A 23,726-nucleotide genomic window follows, 5' to 3' on the forward strand; every position below is an offset into this window, starting at 1 on the left:
TTGAATAATAATTCAACCTGTTTCGTAGTTACAAGTTGGGGTGGGGGGGAGTAAACCGTTCTCAGCCAGAGGGTCATATTTTCTTCTGGACAACTTTCCAGGTGCTGCATTCTTGTGGCAGGCAATGCCAGAGGCAAAAGGAAGCAGAACAATGGATGTGACTCGTCTTTGAACACAGCCTGCAGTTTAGTGCCAGTTCCAACCACACACTCACCTCTCCATCTTCTATTTAAGCCAGCAAGTAGTATTACTTGCTCAAAAACATCTGCTTCCACTGCTCACTATTCTTAAAGCCCCATGCACAAAGAATGGAAAAGTGAGACAAGGTTTGATATAAATATAACTTTACTTTGGAAAGTTGGTATCCAGCTGCCAATGGATTTCAAATCCCACGACATATACAGCTAACCAAGCAGTATCTACAGTAGAATCATCATAGCATGTTTATAAAACAGAAAGTGTATATAGGCTAAACTACAAATCCCCCAGGAAAAAGGCCACAGACCCCTTCTCTGTCTCAAAGCAAACTCCACACACTGAGAATGGGTAATATGGAACTACTGTGAACCTAAGATGTTTAAGCAACTTATAGGGCCATTTATTTATCTCTGTACCAAGCTAAACCTGGACCTTGTTCAGAAAATGTCCTGGTAGAATAGGGTTGTGCTTTCCATCTTTTCACCCTCAGCCCAGTGTAAGGGGAAGAGGATCATTCACAGCCCATTAAGTTCAGACTGGAGCTTGAAAATGCCAGTTCAGTGGAACCCACTCAAAAATCGTAGCTCTGCAAAAAGTGCAGGTGTAGCTTCAAAGCTGGGTCCTCTCAAAAAGCCAAATGGAGGACTCCTGTTGCCACCAAGATGGAAAAACACTAAGCAAAATTCTAAGTCACCCCAGGGAACAACACCCAAAGGCAGACCCAGCCACAGGAGCCTGGCTTAAGTGTTATCAGACTGCAGGATCAGCATTAAGACAAAACCACACTCACTCAAAAAACCTTTGCACCCAAGAGGGAATTGGTCTAAACCAATGAAAAAACAGCAACAACCCAAGGAGGGAGAGAATTTAAAACAAATAAATCAAGTTCATAGAGTTTACCAAGATCACACACTTCTAAACTATGTATTTTTAAAGGAAGTAACTAAAAGCATGGATTTTTTTTTTAAAAAAGGTAATTTACAAATTAATCATAACCAAAATAAGTACACAGACTTAATGTTTAAAAAAATAAAAGCAAAGTCAGATTGCAGGGGAGGCAGAGTCATGTCTCTACCTGGGGGCTGCAGGAGCATAGTGAAGGTGAGAGGCTGCAACTGACCAGGACCGTGTTTTCCAACGTGACACAAGAGTTCTCCGTTGCCATCTTCTTCCTCTTTAGCAGTTTGCTCTATCGCACGGCAGCAACCCAGAGGCGCCTACAGAATGCAAGTACATTCCTTCGCTGGAAAAAGTGTTAAGGCAAGACACTCGTATCTCTAGAAGACAAGGCCCTTGCTCAACAGGACCATGCAAGTAGAATATACTGCAATAAGAGCACAGAACAGGAAGGAGCCCAAGTAGGGAAAAGGCATCCAGTTTCCTTTTGGTCCAGCTGACTGAGAGGCGGCAGGGAGCTGTCTGCAGTTTGGTGGTGCTTCTCCTGATTGTCGAAATAGCCTCACTTAGGGAAAAGGGGAATTTGCTGCAAAAAGCACCAAGGGTTCATCTTCAAAGCCCAGGATGTGCTTGCACTGGATCCCATGCTCAGAAGCCAAGTCCTCTGCACAGAGTCTTAAAACCAAGTCTAAGCAAAACATTAAAAACATTTTTACAAAAATTTACATATTTGGGGAAGGAGAAAAGTGAGTGCTTCTATAGGAAACTGATTAAAATATCCTCTTTCGCTTCATATAGGAGTCTGCGTAGTGCCCTCCCAGGCCTTGAGAATGCTGACCCACATAGCTCCCTTCTGGGCTGGGTTCTGGGGATGGGAGCAGGTGGGAAAAGGCCCGTTTCTGGCCACCAACCGGAGTCTGCAAAAGCAATGAGGGGGAAGAGAGGCAGAATTAGGGAAATGACAAGACATGGAGGAGCTAAAGGTTTCAAAGGTCAAAGCGGTGCCAACCCACCTTTGAGTAGGTGCTGTGTGAGTGACTTGTTGGTCCTAGACCCATGATGCCATCTGCTGCACTCACAGGTGGCATCCCAACTGCCTGGAAGAAAAGGCAAGAGTAGAACTAACATCATTTCTGATTGCGAGGCTGACACCCCCCTCCACTACCCAGCGTGATACTATGAAAAACACTATACTGATAAAGGGAAGATGTCAGTCCTTCAGGGATATGGAGGCAAAGGTAGGTCTCACAAGTGGCCTGAGTGAGTTGGCTTGCTTGCTTAGCTTGGCTGTAAACCTGCCCCCCCCAACCTCTCTGGCTGTCCTGTGAGATTTCCCTCCAAATACTTTTTCTTTGAAGTTCCTGAAGAAAAGCATTCAGTAATTTCACGCTAACAAATGAAGCCAGAAACCCTCTGTGCAAAATAACAGCATAAAATTAGACTAATTTAGTTTATATCTTGGGGTCAATCTACAGAAGGGTCTGCAGTTGCAGGTTTTGAGACTGCTAGTAATACAAGAACAGATCACTACGCTTGCCAAGGCATGTCCAGCAGGATCTTGCACTTTAAACAGATCAATGCAAGATCAGAATGCTTTTTAAAAAGCATCATCAGTTTCCAAAAGGTTTACAATGTATCATGGGGTCTGCTGTTGGCAAAGCAAGCTCAGAGCACAGTATAGGCACATAAACGAGTTCTCTTGTTATTTGGATCCCAGCCAATGTTTCCAGTCTTGGATAATTATACTAATATTTTCCTTCTTATTCCAGGCTCTTGCCCTCCAGGTATTGTTGGGACTACAATTCTTGCGATCCCTGACCAGCAGCCGTGATGGCTGGGGCTGATGGGAGCTAGAATCCAACAACAAAATAGATTCTCTATTCCCACTATAATAATCAAAGCAGTTCCATGTTCACCTTTTCTTTTACAAGATCTGCAACTCATGCACTTTGTGGGTTATATCTGAAAGTGTTTGCAATCTCCCTTGATCATATTCTACTGAGGTTTGGCCATTTCTATCTTCAGCTGTGTGCAAAAGCTGTTATCATAGGGAAAACTAGTGGCCACAAACTCAAATGAAAAGCATGGGGGGATGCTTTCAGACAGCCAATGAATGAGTTTGTCTTTGTTTTGCTTTTTATGTATTTTGTGTTCTCATCTTGTATTTTTATGTTGTGAACTGCCCTGTGATCTTGGGGTGAAGAGAGGTATACAAATTTAACAAATAACAAAACAAAAATGAGACCACAGCAGCAAGTGACTGGAGTTGTTTGTGTGCCAGTGTAGCATCCAAAACTATCCAAATTTGCATCCTAACACAAAGCACAACTGGCATTATGGGAAATCTTACTTTGTTTAGGTGGCTCTGTCTGAGCCCAGCCTGAAGGCCGCTGGTGAAATAGGAGCTTGGGGATCCGGAATAGAATGGAGGCAGAGGGGCTCCAAGGCTGTTCCGTTCAAACCCAGGTGATGACACCTGGAAAAGGGGAACAAGATTCACACCGGCTCCTTGTACGCAGAGCTTCTCACACCCCTCTCCACACTGTAGGACAGCAACAACTAAAAATGACTGAGCCCCTCCCACCAGCCTATGCAGCACTTCTAAGTGACAACTTGCCTTGGAGAGGGAGAGAAAGGAGGATGGCAGCAGGCACTTGTCACCAATTCAGCACTGCAGGATGGCTGGAAGAAAGAGTCCGTTTCCCGCCCACAACCTTCCACAGTTCTGTGCCCTCCTTGTGCATTCTGCTACACAGTTAGCGACCGTTTCAAGTACGGCTTGCTCTTAACCGCCAAGTTTGTGGGTGTTCCTTACCAGACCATCTTCCATGTACATTAAACTAGCGCAAATCACAACATTTCATAACGACAGATCTCATAGTTATGGCACTGCAGCATTCTAAACCTACTGCCTTTCAGTGGATGAGGCCAGGAGCCGACATTTTTTAGTGCCACCATATCAAATCCAACACGGTATTTAGGAATATAAATATGACAGCTCCCTTGGGACTAGCCCAGGGGTAGCCAACAGGGTGCCCTCTAGATGCTGCTGGACTCCCAACTCCCATCAATTCACACCAGCATGGCCAACGGCCAGCAATTATGGGAACTGCAGTTCAGCAAGGGCACCATGTTGGATCTACCCCCTCCAAGCTAGGTAGAGGCATTTAAAACAATGGATGTTTACCTTCTGCTTGTTGTGTGCAAATCCACCTAGCTGGGGCCCTGTCTCTCTGGCCTGCGGATACATCCGTGTTCCCAAGTCCTTTTGATAGAAAAGAGAAAAGGCAGGAACTCTTTAATCCTGAGTTGTGTAAACTGGATATAATGATGCCCCAAACTTTTCATAGCTGAGTTGGTTAAAGCATGGATCCTCAGGGTCCCTTCCAACTCTGATTCTATGATTCTATGTCATTTGAATTCATATGGTCACCAATGAGAACTAGAAATCTGTGCATACAGGAACATAACATTTATTTCATAAAATCAACATCACTTGATTGCAAAATAACCTCAAAGCACTTTACAAAAAGATAAGGCAATAAACTCAATAAAAAATTACAACCCTAAAACATACAAAAGGTCAAGTACTAAAAGAGATTAAAATTACACCCTAAGCATCAGGGCAGGCTTGTCTAAACAAGAATGTTTTTAGCAGATGCTGCCACACAGAATAACAATACAGAATGAAGAAGCAGAGCCTAAAGGGCATTAAGATAAATGAAAGCAACTCCAGCGCTTTAACCTTGCTGTTTATATTCAGAAGCCATGGCCATAATGGATCTTCAAGTACTTACTGGCTGGTAGTCAAAAGTACAGCCGTCTCCTGTCAGCCCAGAAGAAGGCAACACACCATCAGATAGGGAGGCCTGTGGAATTCTGGGATTTGAAACATTGCCCAGTACACCAGTCTTCAAGCTGAAGGCTTTGTTGGCCCCACCTACAAAGACAAAAGAGCTGTCTGTCAGCATGCAGGCAGCACGGTAGAAGAACCAGGGATGGGATAGGCTTTGTCCCACTCTAGACTCACCTCAGGGCTGCAGGAAACACCCTCATTGTCTAATCATGCAAGGCCTGTAGCTGCAGGCAGAAAGAGCACTAAAAACTGCCATGTCTCTTACCCATCCTGCCTCCATAAGACAGCTCAAAGCAAACCAGAAATTAGATTTTCTAGCACGTACTAGAGGACACAGTTTTGTACTTTCATTTCCCCTTGTGCCAAATAAGGGTGGCATTCAGATAACCTTTATTCAGTGTAGACCCACTGAAATTAACATGTCTAAATTTGGCCCATTAATTTCAACAGATCCACTTTAGCCGAATACCACTTAAGATGTGGCCACCTTACCTCCAGGCTTGTTCGTAGGGAGAAGACTTTGCAGATTTAAGTAAGGATTGAGTGGAATCTTGAAGTCTTTGGGTGGCTCTCCTAGCAGAGAGACCTGTAAGAGAGGCAACAGTGAGCACCATTTCCTAGAGGTTTCCAGCTGGTGCCCCTAACAAAGGCGAATCACACATTGTGTGATAAAAAAGTTGAACAGTTTTATTTTTTGAAGAAAAGGTGGATGCATCCTCTATTAAAAAAAAAGTTAAAAGTTAAGTCCAATGTTGGCGCTTGGTGCAGTGATCTATTGGTTTTAAAGAGATTCTCAGCAACAAACACTTGGCAGTTTTTCTTCTAATAAAACGTGCAAGAGGATATACATGCTTTTGACATACTGATTACAGAAGTGTGGACAGGCTAAACACAGTGCCTACACTATGCAGAACATTTTCCAGCTGATCACTTGCAGTCCCATTTTGAAAACCCCTGGAGTCAGTTATGCTATAAGGGGCTCGCTCCTCTTGGTAGTTCCACCTCCTGAGGGTTATACCTCCCTCAGAAGTTTGGTGTGTGTGGCCCAGGGGGAGAGGGCCTTCTCTGTGGCAGCTCTGAAGATGAGGAATCTCTTCACCACAGATGTGCATCTGGCTTCTTCACTATACAGGTTTTGGAAATGTTCTTTACCCTGGCCTATGCTATCCAAGATAGGTGTTTTCAGGGCACACCCCTATTCCTGTGACTGTAATTTGCTTTAACTGTTTTTAATTCTGAATTTTAAATTGTTGTAACCAGCCCTGGGACGTGCTGCTGAAGGGCAGGTAATAAATTTAGTGATAATAGTATCAAGAAGTCTAGGAACTGGTTACGTTTCTATCCAGTTGCAACAGTTTCAACCCAGGGTTTCAATGCGGGCATGAGAACTGAAGAATTCAAAAGCAGGAGGAGAGCTGCAAGGGAAAAGGTACAGGAAGGAAAAGCACAACTGAAGCTGTCGTGCAATATAAAAGCACTTCAATCAAGACCCTCACATGTTTCTGAACTACAATGATGAAGGACAGGAAAGCACCACATAACATATACTCAGATTTCCACAAATGTAAACCTTCACAAGGTACCAGATTCCTCACATACCCCAGATGATGGAGGCCCATTTTCTGTCTGCTTTGGCTTCTGAAGCCCACTGATCACAGACCCCAGGATAGAAGTGGTGAGGCCTTGTAGCCCAGGTTGGGTCAGGTGGGGTCCTATCACAGAGTTCTCCCTCTCCATTCCCAATGGTCCCAGAAAGGATGGCAAAGGCAGGTTTCCTGAAGGCAAGATTGGAGACTTCACAGGTCCTGGAGCCATATCAGAAGGTAGGGAGCCACCTAAGGAGGGAACATGCACCCAGGTGAGAGCCACTTCCTAAAATAAAGTAGTTTTGGAACCCAAGTCATCAGGTTGGGACAGTCAATTTACTGTTCAAATGTTGTCAACTAACCACTTCTTTAATTCATGGTGGTTAAAATACCTTAAAGAGTAGATTTGCTGGGCTTTTGCCAGTGAGTAAGGGAGTAAAATGGGGCTACCCAACCTGGTAGGGATTTATACATAACCTGCTGGTCTGAGTCCTTTCCACAGGAACAATGAAAAGCTCCAATGGGGGCAAGAGCACAATGGGTGCGGTGAAAGTTTCCTACCACCTTCAACAAAGACATGGGTGGGGAGACTCCTTCAGACAACGCAAGAAAGGTAGCAAACCCTACTCTCCTTCTATGTTGCTCAGGTTGGTGGCTTCATGTGGAGCTAAGACTCAAAACACCCCTTCATTAAACACTACGGGACTCACTGCATGGAAGGAGAGTTAATCTGCTCCCTTCCATGCTATCCTGCTCCGAATGAGGACTTGCTGAACAACTTGATATGCAACTAGCCTGAAACCTCTCCCTTCATCAACAACTGCAGGCCTGAGGATATATTTGTTTGATCTGTTAGCAGAGTTCTTTGCTCCGCCAATCTTCCTACACAACTTCTGTGAGGAGTGGCGCCACCTACCTAATTTCCACACAGGGCTGCAGGAGCTACTCTGAAGTGAAGAGAAGTAAAAATAAAATGCACAGAAAGATTTCTCATGGGCCAGAACATAGCTGAAGAAGCAACTGCTGCAGCTCGCAAAAATAACAACAGAGTTACTGCAGTTGCTGTAGGAGTAGATCTTGATGAGATGAAATTGCTGTGAGGTTCAGCACCAATTATGCTAAGATTTCAAACAAAAAAAATATTTTGCCTTCTCACTACATCCCAAAGCCTTCTCCTATTCAAAGAAGAGTCTGCTATACAGCAACCCAAGTAAATACTCTCCCTTCTGTTATGATGAAAGAATTCTGGACTTGGATCAGCAAGGTAAAAATCACACACAGCTTTATTGCAGTCCATAGACCCAAAATACAAAGTATAACAATAGTATATATTAACAGTTATTAAGGTGGTTTCTCTTCAGATTGTATAAATCTTCACCTTTTACTAAAAGTAAAAATCTACAAAGTAAGTTAAATGAGAAAAATAAGAACAGATAAGCTATATTTTGTGGTCAGTCAGTTTCTGAAAGAAACAGGAGTTTCCTTGATCCGTAAGTTTTTCCATATTATCACTGCCTAGGTATTGACTTTATAGAACATAATTTCCCTAGCTTATAGTAGAAACCAGCACTCAAAAATTAAATTCTGGAGAGGATGTTGTTATGACCCTATACCACAAAGCACTTACCTGAGGACATCTCACTCAGTAACTGATTTCCTGTCTGAGAAGTTGGTGTGTTTTGCATTCCCAAAGCATGCTGCAAGGAACCCAGTGGAGACTCTCCCAAGATTCCTGGTTTCTACAAACAAATCAATATGTTCCCACTATTAAGACAGGAAACAAGACTGTGTGTGATAAAAATCCAACACACTCAAGCCAATAACCCACTACAAGCCACTAATCTCAAGCAAGGCAATGGCAAAGACATACTGATCCAAATGGTTAAGGAAAAAGGGATCAACTACATACAGCCACATCACTCATGTCTCTAGAGCAGCAGCAGTGGTTCCCAAGCTCCCCCCCCCCCAACGGACCACTTGAAAATTGCTGATGGACCACTTAATGATTTTTCTGCCTGTTGCAGCAATTGTGCTGTGCTAGGTGATGTATGGCTTTTAAATTAATTTTTTAGTGTTTCTTTTATTTCTAACATTTTGAATTCTATTAAATTCAGACTGTAACACAATAAAGTACAATATAAGAATCTACAGCAGCAGTAAGAATACAATTGAAAACCAGTATTACTATTTAATGCATACATGCTGCAGACCACCTGAATGCAGCTTACAGACAGATCATTTTGCTAAACCAGTGCCCAGGTAACTGAGTACCACCGGACACTCCTGGCAAGCTATGCTCAGATACAGAACAGCCTGAGAAAGATGGAGCTTTATAGATAGGAGAGAGGTGCACCAATGTCTTTCAGATGGACTTCACAGGACTTTGTGGTAAAGACTGAGTGAGTTTAGCTGCTGCAAGTGGCCCAAATGGAACACAAACAGGATTCTACAGCACAAACTGTTAGCTTAAATTCCAGCTCACTCATGGCCTTTTCCCATTCTCCAACTGTTCTTCTACAGCTTTCCATTTCCATTTCAAAGCAACCCTCAGAGAATTCAGTACAGAAAGCCCTGGCTGCTAACTTCCTTGCATCACTGTTCTGAGTATATGACTTACTATTATTTGAAAGAAGTGATAGTTGGGATGGATTTTGCTGTTCAGCTGCAACAGGGACAACATTAACAGCAGGCAAAACCACAACATTCAAGGCTATTTAATTCCAATGCAACTCCACCCCAACCATGGCAAGTTCTAATAGTTGTTTGTGGCAGACTCTTCCATCAATGGTTGGAGGCAGCAAAGCAGAATAGAAGCCTAGAAAGCTATGCTCTGAAACCCAACTTGTTGAGAACAAAAGTCTGAAGTCTGTTAAGCAATGGTTTTCAACAAGGAGGCATCAGGAGGAGGTTTACCCCATCCAAATTCAGAGGGCCTATGTCAATCCATTTGGGTATACTTCCAGAAGGAGATGGAGATGTGGAAAACAGACCTGTTCATTTTTTTTGCAGCTCTATTTCTTTGCCCTCTACTCCACTGCTCCTTGTCAAATAATTCTAGATATTTGGAAAACTTCAGACCACCAGAATTGCTCCATCATGCACAATTAATTTTGCTCCACAATGGTACAGCTCACTTGATGGTGCATAGGCACATAGCACTCACTGGAATAAATATGTTCCCGTTCAGCGGTAAGGAAGTGAAGAGGCAGTGAAGAGGACTTGAGCGCTCCTCATCAACCAAGAACCCTCTTTTTATCAGAAAGCCATCTACTAGTCATGCTAAATGCTACCGCAAGCCAGCCCCCCTGAAACTATGGGGTTTAAGGCTTAAACAGAGTGAAGTCCTAGATCTAGGGGGATGTCTTGCACAACACATCCTCCCCAGTGAGACTAGAATATGATTAAAGCTGGAGGATGGTCCCTGCAGTGCACCTTCATGCAGCGTACACACAATAAACACCCACACACAAGCAGCGTGATTTTCACACACAGGTCTGGCCTACCACTCACATGGAATATGGCCTGGTTTTCCTTGTTCTGCAGGAGTTGTGTCCAGACCTGGTTTTGGACTAAGAGCAAGTTTCCAAGAAATGCCTTCTGGAGCAGAAAGCAAATAGAGACCAGAGACAGGGTTACTAAAAGCCAAGAGAATTAAAACAGACAAGAAAAAACAGAGAAGGAAGTTGGAAAGTCAGAGCCTGCATCAAACTCCTGCTGTTTGCAAGCCACCCCAAGGACATTTCTATTACCAAGAGATCAAGCAGACTAGATCTTGCCCTGTAGGAACCAGATGAAACCACAGCTGATAAAATTCTCCCTGCCATTCGGCACAGCATTGCAACAGTACACAGAGAAGCTCCAGTGAAGAATTAAAGAATAGATGCAACTAGATTCTTTTGAGTGTGAGGCTAAAGTGAGTTAGGCTGCTGGTGAGTAGTGGAAGAGAATGATCCCCAGGTATAACCCCAAGGTACTTGTTTCCAAAGCAGTCGCTGCCCCTGCAGAGATATGTATCTGTATATAGAGGGGGTTTTTTAGGAGTGAGGGGGAGAGAGAGACAAGGAGATTGTTCTTTATCTTCTCACAATCTGGAACACCAGCCCATCCATGGATAGGGCAAAGATTAACACCAATGTTATTTTACCTGCAACACTGAACGGCAGTTACCTGTTGTGCTTGTGTTTGATTTTGAAGCGCTAGCTGAAGCAGCGCTGTGGACAGGGCAGGGTTGCTTAGCAGGTGCACTGATGGAGGGGCTCCTAGGATTCCTGAAAAAGAAAAGGAAAGTTTTCAAAACTCTCCAGTGTAATGGGGTGGGGAATCCCTTAGCAACCTCTCAAAATACTGCAGTAATGCAAACTGAACCAAAAAGAACAGCCCAAACCGTGAAACCCTTCATCTTTTAAAGTTATCAGAATACCTTATTCACTTTTGCTTTTGATGAATGAGTCCAAGTTAGGTCCCCCCCCCCTTACTTGACAGCACTAGTTTGTTAGGCACAAATCCTCATATTAGGTAAACTACAAGTAAGAATGAACACCATTTTGGTTGCCTCATGAAGAACTCTAAAGCACCTACTACATCTGCAAAAGTGCCATCTTATCCATTTTGTATCCAACACAAATATTTGGTAAGAATTCAAGCTCTTTCTGATCTGAGGAAAGCTTCCCATCTTTTTGCACCTGTTCTTCTACAGCCCAAGATAAAAACAACAACTTTCATATCTGTATTGTGAATACAAACGATCCCTGTCTGATTGCAGCTCCAATCAAGTCAGTGACAACACATCTGGCCATTAGCAGATGCCACTAGGGCTGAGGAGATCTAACATACTCAATGGGCTCACAGTGGGAGGAAACCCCAAGATCACATAGCTCAATACCAAAGGTGCTTTCAGAGACATCCTATTTGATGGCCACTTACGCATACTTGCCTTGCTTTCCTCCAATGGCTCCATGAAGGAGAGGGTTGAATAAGAGCTGGACTGACGTAGGATTCCCTAAGCTGTTCAGAATCTGAAGAAGATTGGGCTCGGGAAGAAGCCCTTTTCCACGGTTAAGTGCCTGTAAAAGCAACAGCAGCAAAGAAAACAAAACAAAAAAAATCAAGAGGCACCCGGACTCACTAACTGATAGAAGAACCTTTTCATGATCATGACTCTAACCACGCTGGAAGGGAGCATCCGAGTGCACAGTTAAGGTTTCAGCTCACAAAGTAATTAACAGTTTACAACACAGAACACTTAAGACAGACAGCCTGCCACATTGGGCCATTGGAGGGGGACCTTTGGGCTTCTGTGAGCTGTATTTTGTTTTGATTCAAACGTGTACCCTTGTAATGAGGCGAGCTGAAATGTAATTAAGTTGCTCTCCTTTTTACTTAATGAGTCTATCAGTATCAAACCATCCGCACAATACAGTGGTGCCTCACAAGACGAAAAGAATCCGTTCTGTGATTCTCTTTGTCTAGCGGTTTTTTCGTCTTGCGAAGCAAGCCCATTGAAGGATTAGCGGATTAGCGCTATTAGCGGCTTATCTGCTGATCGGATCAGCTGATAAGCAGCTTAGCGGCTTAGAAAAAAGGGGGGGAGGGGAAAAAAACCAGCAGGAACTCGCAAGACATTGTCGTCTTGCGAAGCAAGCCCATAGGAAATTCATTTTGCGAAGCACCTCCAAAACGGAAAACCCTTTCGTCTAGTGAGTTTTCCGTCTTGCGAGGCATTCGTCTTGCGGGGCACCACTGTACAGTGGATGCCCATATAGAACAGATAATGGCTACAGGAGGAAGTCTTGTTGATGAGCAGAAGTCTGTCCAAGACCAAAACAATGGAGGCATTGTGTCAGTCCCTGGAGATGCAACACCCAACTCTGGGCCAAAGTATAAACCTCTTAAAAAGATACAGGCATGAGGAGAAAGGTGGATAAAGGAACAAAAGGTGGTGCAGTATTGGCAAGGAGATGATTTCAAACTACCCACAGGAAGAGACATCATTTAACATATTTATACCACTTGCTATGAAGAAAATCTCAGTGCAGCTCACAACATAAAACCATACAGTAATTATTGTGAATTGAACCTTACTGTTGCCTGTGCCGCTATCAGAGCAGCTAGCATGCTTCTCCCAGGAGGGCCTGGAGCACAGAAGGACACTCTGATGTGGTTTCCAGCAAGTGGCAGGCCATTGGTGGCCTCTTGGACCATCTCTGCTATCTCAGCTGACTCGTACTCGAGGACTGCAAAGCCCTTTAGCTGCCCATCCTGACCACATGCCAACTATGCAAAAGAAAGAGAAGGCAGTAAGAAGGTGATTCGGCACAAAAGAAAGAGGACATGGCTGCTTTATACGCTTTGAGCCAACCAAAGCTGAAGAACCTACAGCCTCAGGGAATCCCAGCAAGATTCTGCATCAGTAAATCCTCCTGCGCTTAGGACAGGAGTAGTCAATGCGTACCCTTCAGATGTTGAATTCAAACATCCATCAGCCCTAGCCAGTATGGCAAGTAGTCAGGGATGATGAGAACTGTAGTCCAACATATGGAAAGCACCACAATGGTTATCTCTGGCTTACTGGGACATGTATCACCTCATTTTGTCAAGAGAACCAAGCTACTTCAAGAGAATTGCTAGGCTAGGGGCGAATGACAGAACAATCTTACAGCAACCCCCCACGAGAGTCTCATTACCAGACTGTTACAACAGGTAATTTGGCTAATTACTGTATTTTTTGCACCATAACACTCACTTTTTTCCTCCTAGAAAGTAAGGGGAAATGTCTGTGCGTGTTATGGAGCGAATGCCTGCGGGTGGCGGGTGGGATCTGCTGCAGTCGTGAGCAGAGGATCCATGGTTCCCCTTCCTTCCCTCCTCCATGGTTACAAAGCACGGATCCACATGGATCCTCAGGATTTTTGCATTGGGCTACTCCAAACTCACTGTCAGATCACATGTCTGTGGCCACAGCATGAACCACAAAAATCATATATCCACTATTTCGTTTAGAATATTTTTTTCCTTGTTTTCCTCCTCTAAAAACTATGTGCGTGTTATGGTCTGGTGCGTGTTATAGAGCGAAAAATACGGTATATCCCATTTGCACTGATGGGGCTTGTGCAGCTTTTAAAATATGCAACTGCCTGAGCCAGAGTTTTTTACATTTTCTACCCAACAGATTAATACTACTACTTAAATTGGTGTGGCAAACAGTCTACTAGTGTGGCTGCATCTGTTGCTACAGCTATCAGGTGGCAAAAAGGATATCGCCCATCTCACGTTTATAGAAAACCACAAAAAATATGGAGACGACAGGTGCCAATATTTCAAAACTATATAGAATTTGAATAGAGACTATCTGTGGCCACAGAATTAGGCTTCTATGTTCTATACATTTCCTTGACCCTGGCCAGAAGTGCAATCTAGTCAACATGGACTACATGAGTCTTGTGATCCCTTCCAACTCTACATTTCTATTACAGTGGTACCTCTGGTTACATACTTAATTCGTTCCGGAGGTCCGTTCTTAACCTGAAACTGTTCTTAACCTGAAGCACCACCTGAGCTAATGGGGCCTCCCGCTGCTGCCGCACGACTTCTGTTCTCATCCTGAAGCAAAGTTCTTAACCCGAGGTACTATTTCTGGGTTAGTGGAGTCTGTAACCTGAAGCTTCTGTAACCCGAGGTACCACTGTATTCTATGTTGAGCACACAGAAAAACAAACTTTTTGCTTTTGGAATAGGTTATGTGATTCAAGCAAACCAATTTCTTTGAGCTGGAAATTGTGCCAAATGTTAATCCCCTGGCAGTGAGTGACCAAGCACTTAGGACCAGCAGGAAGTTTCTAAATTTCATTATTGAATAAATTTGTGACACAACACTGTTGTGCTATTCACAGAAGCAAACTGAAAGGGGTGGCAGCCTGATCTTTTGTTGCTTCAGAAATATCCTGGTAAATGGATTCTAAAATAAGTGCAAGAAGCCTGTTGTGTGAAACTGCTTTGATTGCTGCACTAAGGACAGGAAGGGCAGCCCTCTTCCCTGTGGCCCAAGGTGCTTACCTGACAGAATGTTGGAGGGCAGATGGCAGAGAAGGTCTGCCTCAGTTCTTCTATGTCATTGTAATTGTGTGGAAGTTTATCTATGCATAAGCACTTTGAATGAATGAGGTCCAGGGTCAACTGGTTAACATCTGTCCAGTGAACATACAGAGTCCGTGTTCCCAACTGTTTGCCCAGCAGGTCAGATTTTGCTCGGGCTGCTGAATCCTTTTTCATGTACTCCACAAAGCCATAGCCTTTGGAGTGCCCCGTCTTCTCACTATACACCAAGAAGCAGCGTTCCAGGTTTCCAAAGGGCCGAACCAGGTCCTCAAACTGTTGCTGCGTGTAAAGCTGGGGCAGGTTGGCAATGCACAGCAAGGCATCTGTAGGTTGTAACTGCACTGTGATCTCTTTGTCTCGCAGCTTGCTCAGATGGAATTGCTTAATGGCCGATTCTGCCTGTTCCCCATTCAGTAACGTGACGAAAGCTGCAAGAGATCGAGGTTATGTAAAAGCTATTGACAAGACGTTATATAGCAACACACAAGTCAATGCCCACAAACCTCTGCATAGATTTCAAGGTGTATACAGTCAATCACCATTTTGCACAGAGGTTCTGTTCCCAGCCCACTGCATATTGGTATGCCCTGCCCTGTTGTGCCTCTGACGTGTTTAGTGATGTTTTTGGGTCACTTCTGGGTTCGGTGCTGTGCATGCATGCACAACCATACGTCATTCGGATGCACATTAATTGGTTGTTGTCTGTACACAACAGAATTATCATGCTGGACTAGACAGAAAATCTACCCAGTCCGGCAAACTATCTTTAGTTGTGGCCAAACAACAGATATCAAGCACAGCATGACGCAGACCACTATTTTCTTTTCATTGCCAACATCTGACATTCAGAGCTGGAAGATGCTGTAATAAAACTAACTGCCAGGCGCATGATAAATTAATATTGTTTACCCCAAGACTTTTAGGTGCTTACAGTGTGAGTTACATGTCCAGTTTAAGAGCACATCTGTGGTTACTCTTGGTGTTTCCCCACCCTAAATATATTTTGTGCCTTTTATAAACTTGGTGACTACTCTGTTCAAATAATATACAAGTGACTTAAATTTGTTGATATTCATCCCTTGCTAAGTTTGCTTTCTTTCCTCTTTTTTCGTTAATGTATTTACACATACATCTAAATCCCAGTTTTACTCCATTGTAAATTAATATTTTATTAAGAGATGGTTAAGTCCAGTCAAAGACGACTATGGGGTGCGGCACTCATCTAGCTTTTCAGGCTGAGGGAGCCAGCGTTTGTCACAGACAGCTTTCCGGGCTTCTGGCACAACGGGACACCATTACGAATGCCAGAGCGCACGGAAACCCCATTTACCTTCCTACCGCAGTGGTACCTATTTATCTACTTGCAATGGTGTGCTTTCAAACTGCTAGGTTGGCAGAAGCTGGGACAGAGCAATGGGAGCTCACCCCGTGGTGGGGATTCGAACCGCCGACCTTCTGATCAGCAAACCCAAGAGGCTCAGTGGTTTAGACCACAGCACCACCCGCGCCCCTTGATTTATGTTAGGACTGATGGGATGAATGGCCCACTAGTAGAACCACCAACCTTCAGGCATGCATGCCAGAAGCTTTTCCTTTTCATGAACAATTTCTAATGCACAACAATACTATACTGTTTAAACAAGGAAGAATATATGTGTAGCTTTGTCCAACCTGTGGAGAGTGAGTTATGGCTATTCAGAAATGAACAGAAAAAGCCAATGGTGTTATTTCCAGCACAAAAACCAGATACCCCCATATGGCACATACAAGACCTCATGGGGCTCCTGGGCTTCTAATTTTCCAAATGAAGTCACTAGCCACCTCACATATGGCTGAATGTGCAAAACTGAAGGATGATCACACCCAGAGGACAGTAAGACCAAGACAAACAACATGTTCACACCAGTGAGAGCAAGCAAGAAGAATATTAGAAAAGACCTCCACCCACATAAACTATGTGCATCAACCCAATCTTTTAGTTACCCATGAATCTGCATTCAATGGAGATTAATTGAAAGGGGCTGTCCATTCAGCTAGGTTCAGCAGATTATTTTTTATTTGTCAAGAGTTGAACAGAGCCAACCCACCCTATGACAGAAAGGAGAATTCTGTAATGCTAGTTTACTTACCAGTTCCCTTGTATTTATCCACAAAACAGTACTTTAGTTCGTAGTCACTCAGCAGATCATGAACTTCCTGTGTAAAGTCAACAGAAGAAATCCAGTTTGAGCCAGAGTGGGAAACATTACCTCTTTCATCAAAAGGAATCCCAGCCACTTCCCCCACTCCAGTCCACAGAGGCCAAAATCTGCCCAGATGATAGTTTCAGCAAAATACACCCAGTCCTCATTCCTGAAGCCAGTCACACCCCACTGCTAAACTGTAGAGCATGAAATGAGTATTTCATTTTATAGTAAAAGCTGCATCCACGTACTGGCAGCAACTCCAGCAAAGCCTAATCAATGCTTTGAGCATTTCCTGGTTCTGGATTTTTTATCTGAAGATTTATCTTGCAGGCTTGGACAAAGTCCAACTAAACATGCCACACAATTCAGGTTTTCACAGAACTGGTTTGAAAAGCTCTCTCTTGTTGAGCAGAAGAGTAAAAGTTTGGCAACACTGTGTGTGTGTGTATGAACTGACAAAGCCAAATAGCAAATATGCTCTGCTCTTAAAAGTCCCCTTTCTGGGTTCAAACTCAGTAATATTACTGGCCACCCCTCAAATAAAGTAATCAGATACACATTTTGATCCTAAGTCCATAAAAGCCCTATCATAATCAAATATGGTTTGGGGAAGTCTTCTTAAACAAATAATTCTTTGTTAAAGTGCTTGTAACTTCAAAACTGAATGTGATGGAAAACAGAAGTCCCTCTCTGTTTTATATGGGACACATTATTAGAAAATTATTGAATAAGCTGAGGATTCTGTTAAGTCACATTAAGAATAACTTTACTGTGGTGTGGTCTGACAATCCCTGTTGCCAGTTTATAATAAGGTTTGGTTGACATAGGGTCTTTTCCTTTTCACATGATGTATCTGAAATAGTAAAATATGTTTAAATGTTGTAATTTATTCTGAACTCATCCATTCTGAGATAAACGAGGAACAAACTTACCTGCTCAATGGATATGTTTTGGATATGCTATATTATTATTATTATTATTATCTGCCCATCTGACTGGGTTGTCCTAGCCACTCTGGGCAGCTTCCAACAAACATAAAAGCGTAATAAAACATCAAACATTTAAAACTTCCCTACACAGGGCTGCCTTCAAATGTCTTCTAAAACTTAAAGGGTTGTTTATCACCTGGACATCTGATGGGAGGGTGTTCCACAGGGTGGGTGCTACTACTGAAAAGGCCCTGTGCCTGGTTCCCTGTAACTTCACTTCTCCCAGTGAGGAGTTTTCTGCAGTGGCTCCCCGTTTGTGGAATGCTCTTCACAGGGAGGTTAATCTGGCGCCTTCATTATATATATTTAGGCTCCAGGCAAAAATGTTCCTCTTCAACCAGACCTTTGGCTGAACAACATTCTACAGCCTTTTAAATGTGCATGTGGGGGTATTGTTTTGTTGTTTCCGTTTTAACTATTTATTTGTGCTTTTATCTTGTGAATGGCCCCGAGATCTTTTGATGAAGGGCGGCATAGAAATCTAGTAATAAATATTGTCTCAAGGTACAAGTCACAAACAAAACTGGCCTACATTCACCATTATAAGGATTAGTTGCCAAATGACTTTGTGTTGATGGCATTAAATGTTTTTCAAGTAAAAAGATGTTTTAATAAAAGAGAACCAGAAGGCACTATACCTCCACTTAAAGATGACATTATGCTCTGTATTTACTGAGGGAATTGCATAATCAGCATAAATCATCAACCAGAACAGCTGGCACCACAGGAGAGCAGCTTCCTTTCCAGACTGCAGTCTTCCTGAACAGCAGCAAGCCAATATTTAGCATGTGCTTTATGCTGCCCGAGGCAACACTTTCGCTTATTGCTCAAGATACTTTTCACTTCTGGCAAGCAGGCAAGCTTAACAGGTTACCTCATTTGAGGCATGTGTGATCTTTTCACAGAAAGGAGTCAACCTCGCTCAAGGTCAAACCCCGCCAAGCCAGCTAGCTCCACCATTCTGACCATGAGACCAAGAGTGCATAGATAGATAAGCAAGACTCTGGTTTGAAATGTGCCTCTCAGAGGCAGCTTGAAACACTCCAATGTACTCTTCCGACATAAACCTAGCCAAACTCTAGGGAGAGGGTGTTACTGACGCCCTTGAAAAGGCAGACATTCCAATTAAAGGCAATTCTAGAAGCCTGCCTCTGATACTTTGGCAGCAATCAATAGTGCTTGGGAATCAAGTGATCTCACCCAAACAATGAGGACAGGTCACAGGGTCAAACCTTCACCTGGTGGGCTGTTCAACTGTTTCTATGTAATAATGTAAAATGTACACAACGAGGATTTCCTATGAAGTTCTACTGTCCTTTCTAAAGTTCAATTGCCCTTCCTGATCAGGCAATTCACTCCACTACAGGATGTGGATGCTAATGTAATCCTCACAAGATATTTTTTTTTTAAATGAGACATTTATACAGAGGTGCATCTTAGAACCTGTTTATAAAACACGTACAGTGGTACCTCGGGTTACAGACTCCGCTAACCCAGAAATAGTACCTCGGGTTAAGAACTTTGCTTCAGGATGAGAACAGAAATTGTGCTCTGGCGGCGCGGCGGCAGCTGGAGGCCCCATTAGCTAAAGTGGTGCTTCAGGTTAAGAACAGTTTCAGGTTAAGAACGGACCTCCGAAATGAATTAAGTACTTAACCCGAGGTACCACTTTATCTCTAATAAATGGTATCTATCCATTTAGGAGTTTCAGCCCACCTATAGTGGGCCAAAACTCTCTGCTTTGCTTACAGAGCTCCGGGAGACGCCAGCGAGCCTGGCGAGTTCCCACAAGGACCTCACAGAGACCAATAAGCAAAGTGGAGAGCTTAAAAGCTCTTTCTGTGCCAGGAAATCTAGCACAAAAGGAGCTTTTAAGCTCTCCACCTTGCATGCAATTAATTGGCGGCATTTCAACCAACCGTCTTTCAACTGCTCAAGGTTGAAATCAGAGTTCTTCCGGCTTCAGCACTCTCCCCTCAGGTCTCTATGAACTAAATCTGAGAATGTGCATAGACGCCATAGATTCATTACATTTCTAGTCCACCGTTCATCCAACTCAAGGTGGGCAATGACCAGACAACCCACACTTGATTAGTTTCAGCAAAGTTACTGCATCACATGTTCTGTGACACATCTTGAAAGAGATGCAAATATGTAAACACACAGAGACAAAATGTTAGCACACTGCTTCCTTATCACTGTATTTCCCTTAACAACTCTGTTGGAGTGCTACTATTCTGTAATAAAACATGCTCATTTGTTTCCTCAAAAGCAGACAACTATGGCCAGTTTAATTTACAGTTCATAGAGAAAGGTTTTCAGCAATGTATAATGGTGTGTTGTCTGAATAACTTGTCATCTTCCTTCTGTGTTAAAACTGCTGCTCATCAACCTCACTAAGTGGATGCCAACTAACTCAAGAAAACAAAAATCTCTTTCTAGTAATGTACGCAGCAAAACATAAGAAGCCCGCAGGCACTTTAAAAGCCAACGTATTTCTTACTGCTTAAGTTTCAGAGTAAAAGCCACTTCAGCAGGTACATCACGTTACTCACTTGACAGGTGACAGGGTTATAGAAGAAAAAAGATTGAACATTAGGGTCCAATTCTATCCAATACAAGAAACCAGCAGTAGATGTGTCAGTGTTCTTTAGAAAGTCCAAATGTAAACAAGATAATAATAAGCATTTTTTCACCAACATAAATGGTTATCACCAGTGACTTCTATTGTGATTATCTTGAATGCATTCGGACTCTGCATAGAAATACCACACCTACTAATGCCCCTGGCACTTCTTCACCTTTTAGATTCACAGTTTACAACCCTAACTTCTGGTTCCTGCATTTAAAAACACAATGCGTAGGTTATGGGAATGTATTGTGCTATTATTATGCATGGTGACTTGACTTTATGATAGTTTAGTAATGATTCACTGGTTGTTGACAGTGAATTTGGTTAATTATTATTTGCTGATAATTTGAGAATGATATTTTGTCTAACAGGTTATTGACTATTACTTTATTTGATAGAACCTGTTTATATTAAAGTTGTTGTTCTTATTATGACTTATTTTCATTGGATCAGATCATTATAAGATATGTGATCCTGCTGTATATTCTGTTGTTTCTTCAGTTTGTAAGCCACCTTGAGTACAACAATACAGAAAGATGGCATACAAACTAAAGGTGCAGTGAAATATATCGATGATACATCGCTGAGGACAAAACAATGCACAACTAAGAGGTCGCCTCTAGCCCCATAGGATTATGTGCATTCTTCTACAACAGCCATAGAAACAGAAAAGATTGATGACGTGTCTGGCTCAATTCAGACATCATGCTGAATTATGGTTATGGCTTAACTATAGTTTGTGGTATGGTGTCCAAGCTGACAAAGTCATGGTGTGTGAGTGGGCAGGAAGTCAGATACAAAATCCACGGTCTGAAGTCTGTTTGTGAACCATGGTGTCTGTGTGTCTGTATTGCAGAACACACATCTCTTCCCGCTAGCAGCATGTTCAGAACATGCCTTCCTTCAGCAAATATGTGAGGGGCCAAGGTAGCTATACCTGCTAGACACCAACTCTTCCTCCCCCGGAGGCTGCACATTCAGTGTCTGTGTGAAAGGGATGTACAAGAGCCTTGTTTGCGTACAACTATACCTGTGAACAGAAAATACGTTGCCATGTTGGCAGGGGCCCATCTACAAGGTGTCATCCAACCATCTCTCATATGTTCACTGTGTGTGTGTGAACACCCCTTAAAATAGCTGAACAACATGTCAGACTCCCATTTGCATCTGTACTGGGTTGCAGATGGGGCGTGAGTTTGCGAAGTGTTTGAATATTCCCCCATACTCCCTATACAACCCTATGTCAGAGAGAAGGTTCTGTTGCTAACTTTTCCTTGGCAGAATAGCTTTGTTTGCAAAGATCCATTTCTTGAAGGCTGGAGAAGATCCACCGCTTTGCTGTAGGAAATGGAACAGATAAAATCGCCAAGGGCTTTTCGTTCATCTGTTTATCAGCTCTTACTTGGCCAGAACTGAAGTGAGAAAAGCAGTGATGATGCTTCGCTAGCAAAGGCGAACTACCTCACCCGGATCTCGAAACTTTTTCAGATAGCGCTTCTGAAAAGGCGGTAGGGTCAGGTGCTGGGAACTGAGGGTCCACCCTCAACCAGAGGCAGATTAGTTTGCCGCTTTTCGAGAGCGAAGCGGCCTCCGCCGCGCGCGCGCGCAGGCTTGAGGGTTCAGCAGAGCTCCTCCGCAGGCAGGAGAAGGTGGCTGAGAAAGGCGCCAGGGGGGCGGGGAGAAGGCTCACCTGGTTAGCGACGTCGGCGGGCAGCCCCCGGACGAGCACCTTGCGCCGGTTGCGGAACTGCCGGGCGCTCCTCTCCAGGCGGCTCCTCACCTCGGCCGGCTCCAGGCGAGGGAGCTCCTCTTCGCGGGCGCTGGCCGGGGCCGGCGAGGCAGAGTCGGCCGCCGCCGCGGGAACCCCCGCCACAACCGCCGTCGCCGCCGCCGCCATCTTGGGAGCCAGCCGTCCTCTTCTCCCGCCCTCAGGCTAAGATCAGCGAGAGCGAGGGTTGGGAAAGAGTGGCGGTGGCGGCACGCCGGCAGCTCATTGGCCTGGGTAAGGACTCGGCCCGCCTCCCGGGCAGTCGTTGGTCGGGCGCGCCAAGGAGATAGGGCCGGGCCGGGGGGGGGCGGGGAGGACTGGTTAACCCTTCGCGGTCCGCGCGGGAGGCGGCTACTGGCTCTTCTTCTTCCGGTAGCTCGTTCCGCGCGCTCGAGGGAGGAGTTTGACCCGAGGCCGCGGTGCGAAAGCCCGGCCGGAGCCGAATAAAGTGAAGCGAGCGCGCGGGCTGGTACCCCGGTCGGGCTCCGGAGAGGGGAAACCGCGCGCGCAGCCTCGGTTGCAGCCTGAGTCGCCCCCAGGCTACTGCCAGCTGTTGGCTTTTCCCTATATATATATGATGTATTTCCTGCGTTATTGTTGCAGAATGCACCAAGACCCAGGGCCGGATTTAGGTTTTAATGAGGCTCTAATCTACTGAAGGTAATGAGGCCCTTTATATGTCCAACTGTCCTTTGTCACAAATTGTCGCTGGTTTTTTTGTTGAATATACAGTATGTTATATGGTAATTTATGGACCTAATAGGTATCTAAAGCCATTTGCACATAACAAAATATGTATTTTATCAAATTAATTGTTGAACTGAAATACAATTAAACAGTGAAACACTGTTTCTGTATGTAGGGTTTATTTGTTTTTTATCATATTTTGGAAATGTACATCCATTTTTTTTCCTTTAAATTTTTTTTGGGCCCCCCAAGAGAGTGGGGCCAAAGCTATAGCTTGTTTAGCTTATACCTAAACCCGGTACTGCCAGTACCCATGGTTAAGGTGCAAGGTTTCTAAATGTAGATACCGCTGCTAACATTTAAGAACATAATCATATCCTCGTGGATCAGGCATCCTGGTCTCACGGCGACTAGCCAGATGCCTCTTGTGGGAAATCAGGGAGCAGAATGCAAACTCAAGAGCAACCCTTCTCTTCTGTGGTTTCCAGCAGCTGGTATTCTGTGGCATTGCTACTTCCAGCTATGGAGGTAGAGCATAGTCATCATGGCTAGTAGCCATCCGTAGCCCTCTGCTCTAGTCCTCCTTTAAAGCCATCCAGGTTTGTGGCCATCACTGGGAGTGAGTTCCATGGTTTTCACTATGCACTGCATGAAAAGGTACTTTCTTTAAGCTGTCCTGAATCTTCTAACATGTTGTGGGTGTTTTTGAGTTCTAGTGTTAGATTGGAAATACAGGTGTACCTTACAGGACCTGCCTGTCTGTTAGCAAAGGGGATACCTGGAAAGGCTTTATTTGAATTAATTTTGGGATGCATTTTAATCAATTTATTGCT

The 23,726-nt window shown here is 44.0% G+C and overlaps 1 protein-coding gene across 3 annotated transcripts; it reads right to left on the reverse strand.

Annotated features, from left to right (window-relative positions):
* Nucleotides 1-327: 327 nt before the first annotated feature.
* RAVER1 (ribonucleoprotein, PTB binding 1) lies at nt 328-22,350 on the reverse strand. 3 transcript variants are annotated; one of them, XM_081175703.1, is made up of 15 exons: nt 22,129-22,350; nt 16,761-16,827; nt 14,590-15,059; nt 12,619-12,810; nt 11,471-11,600; nt 10,705-10,805; nt 10,048-10,131; nt 8,165-8,276; nt 6,551-6,786; nt 5,444-5,537; nt 4,893-5,035; nt 4,283-4,360; nt 3,446-3,571; nt 2,109-2,192; nt 328-2,012 (listed from the first exon to the last, which is right to left on the reverse strand). In XM_081175703.1, the coding sequence occupies exons 1-15, from the start codon at nt 22,333-22,335 to the stop codon at nt 1,866-1,868; spliced, it is 2,271 nt and encodes a 756-aa protein (XP_081031829.1). In that variant the 5' UTR covers nt 22,336-22,350; the 3' UTR covers nt 328-1,865. The 3 variants fall into 3 exon arrangements, with proteins under 3 accessions (XP_081031829.1, XP_081031828.1, XP_081031830.1); XM_081175702.1 differs by having other exon boundaries at nt 10,048-10,134; XM_081175704.1 differs by lacking the exon at nt 10,048-10,131.
* Between the last annotated feature and the right edge of the window lie 1,376 nt (nt 22,351-23,726).

This window comes from Podarcis bocagei, assembly GCF_964188305.1.
Source record: "Podarcis bocagei genome assembly, chromosome: 17".
Taxonomy (NCBI): Eukaryota; Metazoa; Chordata; class Lepidosauria; order Squamata; family Lacertidae; genus Podarcis; species Podarcis bocagei.

Excerpts from the sequence above, each read along its gene's own strand:
- RAVER1 (XM_081175702.1), bottom strand. The coding sequence starts at position 22,335 with ATGGCGGCGGCGGCGACGGCGGTTGTGGCGGGGGTTCCCGCGGCGGCG. Across the intron at positions 16,828-22,128 it reads CCGCCGACGTCGCTAACCAG|GAAGTTCATGATCTGCTGAG; the intron begins GTGAGCCTTCTC and ends GACTTTACACAG. Across the intron at positions 2,193-3,445 it reads GACAGAGCCACCTAAACAAA|GCAGTTGGGATGCCACCTGT; the intron begins GTAAGATTTCCC and ends CTTTTCTTCCAG.